The sequence below is a fragment of the Amblyomma americanum genome, chromosome 2 (assembly GCF_052857255.1).
Source record: "Amblyomma americanum isolate KBUSLIRL-KWMA chromosome 2, ASM5285725v1, whole genome shotgun sequence".
Classification (NCBI taxonomy): Eukaryota; Metazoa; Arthropoda; class Arachnida; order Ixodida; family Ixodidae; genus Amblyomma; species Amblyomma americanum.
In genome coordinates this window covers 154,090,185-154,102,387 of record NC_135498.1, presented here as the reverse complement: position 1 = coordinate 154,102,387, position 12,203 = coordinate 154,090,185, and the positions used below count along the sequence as shown (strand labels likewise).

Below are 12,203 nucleotides of genomic sequence, written 5' to 3'. Positions count from 1 at the left end.
TGTCAGTTTGTGCTAAGTATCTTGCGATGTTCATGGGTGTGTGCCGAGAGAAATAAATAAAAATAAACCAAAGAAATATTGCCGCCACAAGGACCGAACCCGTGGCGCGACGAGCAGAGTGCGCGACAGCACTCTGCTATCGCTGCAGCCGAGCAGGCCACGTGTTAACCTGCTACACAATCTCGCGCTGTGCATTGCACATCGTCGCCTTCATCAAAGTCCACCTGCGGCTCGAGGACATCGCAGTTGATCGTGGTCGTTATGTTTCATGCATTTCAACTTTCGCACGCTTATAGAATTGAGGAAAAATAATTTCTTATTGTTTTGTCTTTGCCCTGCTTGGTGATCGCGTTGATGGCCTGGATGATGGCTGCTTTTGCCTCTTCCTTCGCTTCACTCACTGTTTCCACATTAGGCTGTATGTCACAGCCCGCGACACTAACGTTTTACCGCTAGCTCTGCCTGCTTGGGCTTGCACCGCACCCGTGCCGCCATGCCAATGCAACGCAATGCGTACGTAAGAGTGGCACTGAAGTGGACCGTCGCCCCCTTCAGTGCCTCCTTCAGTTTTATGATGGCACCTGCTCTCTGTAGAGGAGCGTAATTTTCATTATCTCTGCGCAGTGAACATGACGTTAGTGTTAGGTACATCTCCTCGCTCTCCACTTTGTTCCTATGCGACGTTTTGTACCACTCCACTTCGATCGGTGTCTGTTATCAGAGAACAAAAGCTTAGTACGCAAAGCGGCGCCCGCTCGCTATGCGCGGATCATCATTAGCTAATTCAGGTGTCTAGTTCATCACTACTTTGATACCCCTTCAATTTCGCTAGAGATTTCGCTCTTGGGGAACGAAAGTGACAGTGCTTAAGCACGAGGGTTAGCGATCAGTATTACCTATTTTTGTCGCGGATGTGACAAAACTCGGCGCATATTCGAAAAAAAAAAGGCGCTGCGCGTAAGCAATCGCGCCCGCCCGCTGTGAAATAAAGCAAAAACAGCGGAGAAGGAACACTGGAGAGCGCGTAGCTTTGTGTGTGCTGGTGCATTTTCTGTTTTTGCTCGCCGGCGCGGCGCCAACGGAGACATGGCCGCGCGCGCCGTTGATTGTTCCAGAAGGCCCGAGTGATTTCTACTCATCGTCGACGGAGAGGGCGTAGCCTCGACCGTGCTAAGTGATGCCTTCTCCCTTTTTTCCTTGCGTCGATGACGGCGCAAGACTAGAAAGCCCTCGATGCTTCTTGAACCCGGTCTCCGAGCTTGACCAATGGGGTCGCGCGCCCGCCACGAGAAGGCGGAACTTGTGGAGTTGATACTGCGTGTATATGAGCGCCTGCCTTGGCGCGAAGAACGAACAGACGCGGACCGCGCCTATAAATGAGGGGCTTTAACCGCAGTCTGTCAGCCCGAGCCGCCGTTTAAGCTTCAGAGAAGCGCGCCCGTTCGACTCCCGGTACAACGCCAGTAGCCCAGCCACGGACCAGCGAGGCAACGTGCGCCAGTCTGCGGATCGCCCCGGCGTGCTCCTCAGGTCGTCGGACTGTCGCAGTGCCTGGTGAACAAATTCTGTTTTGTTTGTTTGTCTCTCTCTGTGTTAGTGCACTTTAGGTGCACAGATTTTGCTGAATTTTTAACTCTCTCGACTGTTACTTTGCACGAGTTGCATTGTATTTGTAAATCACTTTGTATGTGCACGCACGAGTAATTGTGAAATCCTCTCTATCGTCTCTCTGCTGTGTAAACTTTGTTTTGTTTGTGAACATTTGGCTCCGACCCATTGCCTGGCTGGCGACCGGCGAAAGCTGGGCGCCAAACGACCACCCCCTTGTCACTTGGTAGTTGGTCTCCGGCTGAGCTTGCCACGCTGAGTCGAGGGCATGTCCTTTGTGACCAAGACCTCTACCCCTACACACCCTAAGGGTGTCTGGGAGTGCTCGCAAAAGTGCGCGAAGTGGTGACAGCCAGTTTGTTTGGTTAACAATTACATAAAACTTGCATTCTTACAACCAACAGAGTCAGCTGTGGTTCAAGGTGTTTAAAAAGTTTTCACTTGACACCTCAAGTATTGAGCCAAGATATCATGACTAACCTAATTCTCTTAAAAAATAATTTCATCAAGGACACTGAAGAAAATTCCTTCTTTTTCATCTATTTTCTTCGGCTTTTAGTTTGAAATACCGCCGGTCTCTTTAATAGGCCACGCAGAACGGGCACAAACATGTTCACAGAACGCAATGCATCAGAACTGACTGTTGCACGAGACAATAAAAAACGGTCAAGAGCACTGGCTCGAGCAAAACACATTGCCTATTAAAAAATCGTTCTTTCTTTCTATTGATCTGTCCGGTATATCTCGCCTGTTTCATGTGAAATGAACTAAGCAATTTGCAACCCACATACAGACGGCTACCCGCCACCGTGGTTCAGTGGTTAGAGCGCTCGGCTACTGATACGAAGTACCCTGGTTTGAATCCTACCGCGGCGGCCGCGTTTCGATGGAGACTAAACGCAAAGGTGTCGGTGGCTTGTGCAATATCAGTGCATGTTAAATATCTCCAGGTGGTCTAAATTATTCCGGAGACCTCCACTATGGTACCTCTTTCTTCCTTACTTCTCTCAGTCCCTCCAATGTTAGCTGCTAATGGGGTTAGCCTTGCAATTACTCTGCCGCCAATTGCTCCACCGTAGCCTCATTCAATAGTGATTGCAAGAGTTTGGGCATAAATCCATGGCCTTGTAAAGCTACACCGCTAGGTAGATAAACAATTGTCATCATATGCTGCTGTCACCATTTTGAATACAGATCAGTGTCCTAGAAGGAATTTTAGAAGAACGCATGAAGCCTCTTCCCTATCTGTTCGGTTTCCTAGCAGATCTCCGCGCTTTTATTTTCTTTAAGACTTGATTCACAATAATTTAAAAAGAAAACTTAAAGACCGCCCTTTTGTCATAATTTTATGGAACATGATATACTAATGTACTCACAATGCTGTTATGGCTTGGTGTGGATAGCGCCTGCCAGCCTAGAGCTGCCAGGGTCGCCACCAAGATTACAACCGCCATACTTCTTGGATCAAGCGGAGTATGCACGAGAGGAATGCTGCCCATCTGCCAGTCGTAGGACAGCGTTCGCGGGCACAGCATCAGCCATGCGTTGAATGCGCAGATGTAGCTGTACGTCAACAGCCTGCGAAGAGAATGTTTCAGTGATTTTAACACTTTTTATCGATTTATTCGCTTGAAGCTTCTTTTTGCAGGTCTTACTTTCTAGCAGCTAAATCATCTTCCTCGTTCGTTTCTCTTTCAAAGCCGTGTTTTCTTTTCTAAGCTCGAACGAAGAAAAACATGCCTTAAAAAGTGCTAGCGCTTTCCTTTCGCAATTAAGTCGTTAAGCTGCTATGGGTAAATTCTAAGCAACGAGGTAAATATGTTGCTCCTGGTAATTTTTAAATGCGAAAGGAAGGAATAAATACAGTGTGTTTTTAGGAACTAACATCGATATACAACATTAGTAGTAGCTCCTACCCCAAGCCCAATAGAATAATCTGTAGCTGCTGGCGCGTTCAAAAAGCGCTGTTCCGTTCCTTCCGATGTCAATGACCCGCGCAGTCTTGGGCTTTATCTGATGACTGGTAATGCACATCTTGAGTTACGCTAGACACAAAACATTAAAAGCTCACAAGAATTTTCCACCACATTATTGGGGAACGCCGAACTGCAGCCTACATGGAGAAGCTTAACGCTTCTTATAAGATACTGAGTGAATTTTAGCAACGGAAAGCGCTCCTTTTTTTGCGCATTTCGGCTCGTATTCAAAAGCGCACTTCCTGCTGCGTCGTCACGACTCCCCATCGCAAAACAGGTGCGATCAACACTGAACGCCAACCCAGAAACCACATGCTTCTATCAGCAACCATGAGAGTTACCGAGCCTTGCCGTTGGAGTGACGTACCCACATACAAGACTAGATCTCGCTCAGGATACCATCATTTCAATAAGCCTCAATAGCGCGTCAACAGATTTACCTAAGCAATGCATGGGGAAACATTGGCGCAAAAGATAGGCCGTGTTTCTTAATATTAAGAAATGGAGTGCGATTTTCTCGGGAAGCTAAAATGATACGGAACATTTTTCAGAACTTATAGTTCGCTCAGCAATAATTTCAGGTTCCTCGGCCTGTTCTGGCTAGTTACTTTTTGCGCAACACATTTCTGCAACCTTGGTGCTTTCGTTCGCTTACTTTTTTCCCAAGCTATTCCCACCTGTAAAACGACTCCTTTCAAAACTTCTTGAAGTGTGCTTTCATCCGACGAAACAACGCTATGGTCGCCTCTTGCGTTCTTAATGACCGACCTAACCTTCTGCCTTGGTACCAGCGCTGCATTTACAACGCGTTTATTTTTCCTCACTAGGAAGCACTGTAAAACTAAAGGCTTTCCTGTTTATACGCTGTTGACTACCCTATGTGAACCTGGCATTTTGGCGTCAACTAAAATTGAAGAGCACCGATAATTGTGTATTCAGAACCACTCACGCAAACAAATATCTTTTATTGGAACTTAATCCTCGGTATCTATTTATGTCCTCAGGTCTCATTAATTCTTAAAATGCGCTGACGCGCATATCAGCCACGAAGATATTTCTTTGCTTCACTATGGTGGATGCAACCGCCTATCAAAAAAAGATCGAAATATAAACGGCGCACGTTATTAAAGCCTGAGAGAGAAACACTATTCCCAGCACCTAAGAAATGTGTCTTTCGCGAATTCTTATTTCATTTTTCAAATATACATTTGGTAGCGGGTACTTAAGAATGGATGGGTTTCTTGAAATGTGAGCATAACAATCCGAACCTCACAAGCTTTTCAAATGCAAACCTGCAGTTTAAAGGAGCAAGGAACAGAGCTCAGGGGAACGTTTTGACACGGACGAACGAAAGGCGGAGACCGTGATCGTCTCCATCTTTTCTTCGTTCATGTCAAAAAGTTTCGCTCTGCTTTGCATCTCGCTGCCATGAATTGCCAACTATACCAATCTGCCACGATCGCAAGTATAAAGGGACCCTGAGGGCAGTCTGACCCAATTGCTGTTCGTAGTAGAAATCGATTCCAAGGTTCTTTCTGGCTTTACTGATATTTGTGTGGCAGCAAGTGATATATTCATTCCAGAGAAAATTGCGATTAAAAACTTTCCCGCCTCTCAGTTCAAGCCTGTGACGTCTACGCCAAAGCTAAAATGTCCTCTGTGATCAACGTTTTCAAGCGGCTTCCAGTGTAGCCTAGCGTTCGGGATCCGCACCCAGGAAACTCTGCCGACACAAGGCAATTGGCCAGGAATAGCGACACCGATATTTTATTTCCTGGCCTATTCATGATCTCGCTTTTAAGAACGTGTAGCGTATTTGTTCTTATAATGCTGGCCTATGGGGTTTAACGTGCCAAAGCGACCGAGGGAGTGGGGGACTGTAACTGTAGAATGCGGTAATGTATTAATAAATCCCAACTGCAGTTACCACTGGTTAAGCTTACTATGCAGCATTTATCCCGAGCCCAATCACCTTGTCGAAAACTTCGGGGAGAAAGAAGCCGGGTTGTCAGCAGCGGAGAATTGCGGCAGGCTCCCTTGAAGCATCCCGAGCCGGAAGGATAGGAGCAGCGCCAACTGCAAAAGTGAAGTCAAAACACATCTCAGCAAGTCCCTGATTACGGAATATCATAAAGTTCAGCCGCGAGAAGCGGGAAAGCTTCGTGAAAAGCTTGTTTATTTCAGAATGTTCTAAAGGCCCATCATTCGCCAGCTTACAGTCAGGGCTGAAAAATCGTTTTGGCGAGGTATACGTGCATTGTTCACGCTACCACGGGCCTTTCAAATCATCCTGGTCAATTTCGGTCTTGTGTCATTCGTGATTACTCTGCACTAATAATTGAGTCCCCAGCTGTTCGTCCCTTCAGCAGATTTACAGCTTTAATAACAAGATCGTTATGCCTACAAGAATTTCGACCATGGAAGCGCTAGACCGCGTGTCTGAACATATTTTATACACAAGAACGAAGCAACTGAGCTTCAGAACGGCATAAACCAGTTGGTCTTTCCAAGGTGGCCATTCATGGTGCAGTAAATTGGCGTGGTCGCTCTGAAGTTACCCATGTTTATTCATGTGACACTGAATCTCTTTGTTCCCTCAGAAGCACTGTGAAACTAGTCACAGCTCTAGGCGTTGATCAGAATACCTCTACTTCTCCCAAATTTCCGCTAGCTTTACCACACATGTTATCAATACTTAATATTTTGAACTGCTAATTATGACGATATCATGAATTTTGAGCGCGAACTGGCCACCACTTCACATGTGACGTCTTCGAGGCCGCGAGTGTGAAAGATTATGCAAGCTGTTCTACAGCCCCAGATGTCCTTTAGCGGCCTATAACCTCATTTGCACCATGCGCTGCTGCCAACGTCCTATTAGAATCTTACAACAAGGATAACTGCCCTGCACAAAAGCGTTAAGAAATTAAGTGTCGCCAATTTTTTGCCCTCCTGAACGGCCCGCTGCGCGGGCGCTTAAGCGCAGCGGAATTGCGCCATGAAAGGATTGTTGAAATCACATGTGCATCGCATAAATTTCATATCTAAACATGACTGAGTACACACATGGCACTTTACTATGAACAACAATAATTCGTTATTTGCCTCTCACTTCCAGCGTATACACTCTTTCCTTTGCAACCTGTGTGCTAGGCTAAAAAAATTTAATTTGCCCGTGACGTGTTGTTTGCCATACTTTTTTGCAGTGGTTGTCGAAAAGCTGAAGAGAATGAAGGGTTCCTACGCTTACGGAAATCCTAGGGCGGTCTTAGTCAGTCTGCAAGCAGAATTCATTCTGAATACTCAAGCCACCAATTTTTTTTTTATTTTTGGGCCGCAATCTACATCTGCCTCCTGCTCAAATATAAGAAAAGTAAACAAAGCATTCAGCTCCCAGTTTATTGTCACCTCTTACGTATTGAGTATCATGAGGCTTGAGTATTCATGATGAGTTCTGCTTGCATTAAAAGATACAACCTCATTAAAAGATACATTCTTACAATTACCGTAACTGAGCGCCTTACATCGACGTGGTTAAATTATACACTAAACCGTCTTAACAGCAAGAAAGAAACTTTTTTCGATTATAAAGCTGGAAAATCTTATACCTCAGAATTTCTCAAAGCCAAGCATTCATTTTTTTGGTCTACAGTGCCCAATATGCTACGCACAAACACCCCTCAATTCTGGAAATACGTCCATCCCAAGTCTAACGGTACGCTAACACTTTGCGACGATGATAACACCCGAATCGCAGAGCAAGACGTTGCAGAAATCTTAAATTTAACCTTTAGCGCTGTTTTCACTAGCGAACCATGTGGTGACCTTCCTGATTTTCCTTCCTTTGATTTCCCGTCCCTGCCTGATATTACGTTTGACCCTAACGGTAATGTAAAAATTATAGACTCTTTGAAGCTAATGTCATCAGCAGGTATCGACGGCATTAAGGCAACAGTACTCAAAAACACCAAGCATACTACTAGCGTCACATTGCCCCAAATTTTTGCCAATCTCTTTCATCAGGTGTCATACCACAAGACTGGAAAGTGGGCAAAGTAATTCCTCTTCTCAAAAAGGCCCATCATCTTGTACTCATAATTACCGACCTATATCCATCACTAGCATTCCTTCAAAGTTAATAGAGCATATAATATGCTCGCATATTGTGAAATTCCAAGTTTCAGTTAATTTTTTTCAGCCTGCTCAACATGGCTTTCTAATAGGTTTATCGTTCGACACCCAATTATCATTGTTTGTTAACGACTTAAGCTCCAACTTCGACTTTAACATCCCAGTTGACGCCGTGTTTCTTGATTTTGAAAATGCCTTCGACAAAGTTCCTCATAAGCGGCTTTTTCTAAAACTTTCTCGCCTAAATCTTAATTGCTTTTTTTTAGAATGGCTTCGAAATTTTCTTACTAACTGACCGCAGTTTGTTTTGGCTAATAAGCGTACATCTTATTCTTCTCCTCTGTCTGGGTTGCCCCACCGACTTGGGGCCCCTTCTTTTCCTCACTCATATTAATGACTTACGAACTAACTTTTGTCCTAATGTGCGTACGTTTGCAGACGACTGCGTTATTTACCGCCCAATAACCAAGAGCAGTGACATTCATTTCCTACAATCTGACACTGAATGCGTAAGAACCTGAAGTAACAAATCGCTAATGTCTTTAAACTCGAAGAAAACATCTCTCCTATCCTTTCATCAACGTCACTCCCAAACTACTTCAAACTGCTTTATATCCAATCCCGAAAGCACTGCTGTAATGGAATATAAATACTTGGGTGTTGATTTAACCCGCGATCTCAGTTGGTCACATCACATAACGCAGATTATTAAATATGCTTATTGTCTTCTCGCTTATTTTAGCCGAACCCTTCGCATAGCTCCTCCATCAGTAAAGTTGTTAGCTTATTTAACGTTCATTCGTCCCAAAGTGAAATTCGCATGCGCGGTTTGGGACCCTTATCAAAGTAACCTGTCGAACTTACTGGAAGCAACACAAAACCGCGAAGCAAGGTTCATCCACTCGGCCTATTCCTATCATACAAGTGTCACTGAACTAAAACGTAACGCTCGTCTTACAAAGCAGACCGCCGTACTACTTTAAGACTGTCCTTTTTTCATAAATTTGAATATCACCACATGATCTAGTGTATTTATAAGCCCCGCCCAGCGCATCTCCTGCCACATGAACCACCAGAAGGCCGTTTACCCTCCCCCTGCCCGGACATGTACCCATGTGTCATCATTTTTTGTCCGCACTTCATAGGACTGGAATGGCTTGCCAAACGCCGTCGTACTTCATTCCGACCCATCATCATTCAAATCGCCCATCGAATCAACTATGTGTCCTGAACTCCACTCCATCATGCAATACCCCTTTAATGGTGCCTTTGAGAGTTGTAATAAATAAATAAATGAACTCTTTCCCACTCACTGACAGCCATACATCAAAGCAATATATTTAAATTCGAACAAGATTTCGCTGTTAACAGGATTAATTGCATCCATGTTGTTGCGGCACCAAACGAACGAGGACGAAGAAGAACGACAGAATAAGGATCCAAGTTGTTGCCGCACCGTACGAACGATGACGAAGAGTGGTTCAGTATTCATTGTTGTTGTTTATATCACCAAGGCAACAACAACAACAATAAATACTGAACCACTCTTCGTCATCGTTCGTACGGTGCGGCAACAACTTGGATCCTTACCAACTTGACCAATTTTCTACACGTTTGCAATTAAATGCATTAAACACATTTTGCCGCTTCTTTTTATCTCGTACACCAAAGAGGTCGAATAAAATGTAGAGACCCTACAATTCACTTTCCAGTTTTAATGCAATTTTATCTTTTTCGGAATGACTATTATTTGTGTGTTGCTCACTAAAATCAACATGCCCCCGTATAAGTGGCGCTACTTATTAAGAGCTTTGTAGCTGGGTTCCTTACGCAATTAAGTTCATGTATAGCACAGTAGTGGAATGGAAGAAGGTGCCATTGTGCGCTACTATCGAGATCAACGTCAAGAAATTTTAACCATAAACCGTAATAGAGAGTTTTAGTTTGAAGTACGTACAGAGTTCACGTACGCAAACGTGAGAAGTCTACGTAGCATACGCGCATGTCGTTTCAAACCCTTTTAGTTGCACGTACGCGACAGACGCCGCGCGTACTTCAACTGACAGATGAAGACACTGCTGTAGCCACTCTAAGACAAGACGAGTCAAAGCCAAGCCAGTCGAACTGCGTCGGAGCGCTGCTTCGTCAGGCTTAACAGCTGGGAAATCGCCCTTATATCTGAAAAACAAGAGCTATTTGTCGCTTGAAACTTTATGCGAGGGTAAGAATGGGCAAATCGATGGCGAATGCAGCAGTTTAGAACACGATATCGCGTCGAGGTATTAGCGACGAAGCTGTTATCGCTGTGAAGCGGGCGGGCAGGGCGCTGCCATGTTTGTCAACGCTACGTACGCAAGCAACTCAAAGACCGTAACGTAAGAATCCGAATCTCACGTACGTCCGTAAGTCTCACGCAAACCCTTTGCGTTCTGCGCATGCGCACTGGTCACCCGTAAGAGCTCTACTTACGTGAAGGCTCTACGTACGTGAAACTAAAGCTCTCTCTAATAACACTCGATGTCACGTCACCCTCAGTCCAGAGTATCCGTTATGAGACTATCCGTCTGCTCCTGTTTCAGTGCAAGTACGTCAGTTTACTTAATTAATTCGCTGCGGTATCTTCTTTCAGGTATGCAACATGTATCTGAATGCTGACGTCATATCCGTGCATAAGGAAATACACGACTTCTCGTTAAGCATGCGTGTATGAAGCCTGCTTTCAGCGGCATGATAGCTGCTCCAACAGCATATTGACATTGAGCGTGTGCGATAACAGCTAGGAGTGGCACTGTTTCACACTCGGTCGCTCCAGGCACTAACGTCACTCCGGGCACTGAAACAGGCGCTGAAGTACCCGTGTTAATTGTCGTGAGAGCACGAAAGCGAGAATATGCATCCGAGTAGAATGCATCGGCTTCTATTACCGAGAAGCAGTGAGTGGCATGAGTGCCGACATACAGGAAATAGCAGTCGGTGCTCGCAGGATAATTGTGCAACAAAGGTCAAGTCGACATGTGAACACGTTTGTGCTTGGAAATGGCGCGCCACAGGCAGGCAGGCGCATGAGTGCAGCACGCACGGCACTAGTCGCAATGGTATGAAGGATGTCATCATTGACGCCTTCCTGTATTACGGCTGACATATCAAGAGCACATCAGGCATGTTTTTCTTCATCGTCGAGGTTGCGACGTCGTTGCTGGCGCGGCCATCTTGTTGTGTGAGTAAATGGAACATCCACAGGGCGTCAAGAAGGCCCACAGGCAGTCCAGCTAACCACCAATGGTTACACTTGCATCGACGCCATCTTTGCGATGAAGGTAGACATCAACAGTATGGCCTATATAATGCTGCAGCAGCATATAGCAACAGTAGGGCTGCTGGAATCAGTGATAAATGTCAGATTTATTTTAAAGAGTATTTATAAGGCTAGTTTGTGTGTCTCAATTGTTGTTTTTAGAAAATTTATGCGGTTAGTTTCGTGCTTATTACAGCACGTTGCCAAGACGACGCGGCTATCGTCGTATCTGTGGAGTTGCATAGAGTTACTAGGTTTTAAATGATGACTCTTCTATCATGGTTTGCAGACGCCTTCTACGATTAAAAACATGAGACGGCCATATCGAGAACTCAGTAGTTAAATTATTCTGCTGCGTTTCCAAGCGCTGCAATGCGGCATTCGTTTATTTCAACGAGATGATTGCGACTGACGAAAAAAAATGTTTAGTCGATAAAAGTCAGCAGACTGTCCTTTTAAGCACAGACGAGCCTTTGCATGCTGTTATAGGTAACAGATCTGTCGAAGACAGAAAGGAGAAAAGCAACGCCAGTTCATAAAACAAACAAAGACATTGCTCATAAGTGACTGAAAATTTGTAGTATATCTTATGGTGCGCCAGGTCCATACTTCTTCGATAGCAAGCGAGGTGCGAATGTTTGATATGTGCGTCACAACAGCATTTTTCGAGAGGCCACTGTAAGGCGAGTCCTACCTGTAAATATACACCACCCCTACAACACATCGGCATTTCGCTGCATACTTGGAGCAGTGTACGCAAGACCGAGCGTGAGTTTCAGTTCATTTTAGTGCTTATACAGCGTTTGTAATTTTTAAATTGTAATTTATATTTTTATTGTCTTTAGTTTTTGACTAAACTTTATGCAGCATTGCCACGAGCGCCAGTGACTGAATGTTTTTGCAAGTCAACTGCTTTGAGAATATCGTTCCTCATTCTCCAGTGCCGGTTATACGTTCCATAATGCTCACGCATTTCTATGAGACGAAATACATATGCAAGATTCAATGTGAGCGTCAGGAGCGCTAATAGTGCGGCCACAAGCTCTGCTGCACCAGTTGGAGCGGACACGAAGCTGTTTTTGCGCCATTTTGTGGCCTAAGCTTCAGAGATAGGCTGGCGATTCAGTAACCCCATCTGGTACACAAGCAAACGCTCCGCTTTTGTTCTACCGTTCGCCTTCCCCACGGCCAGT

General features: G+C 45.0%; 1 protein-coding gene across 1 annotated transcript in view; it reads right to left on the bottom strand.

The window, feature by feature from the left end:
- Window positions 1-12,203, bottom strand: part of LOC144121914 (protein O-mannosyl-transferase TMTC1-like) — a 235,291-nt gene that overhangs the window by 77,376 nt on the left and 145,712 nt on the right. The window contains exons 6-7 of the mRNA XM_077655353.1: window positions 5,557-5,660; window positions 2,985-3,186 (exon numbers count right to left, since the gene is read on the bottom strand). Of these exons, the coding sequence (XP_077511479.1) occupies window positions 2,985-3,186; window positions 5,557-5,660 (306 nt within the window). The remainder of the gene's footprint in view (window positions 1-2,984; window positions 3,187-5,556; window positions 5,661-12,203) is intronic.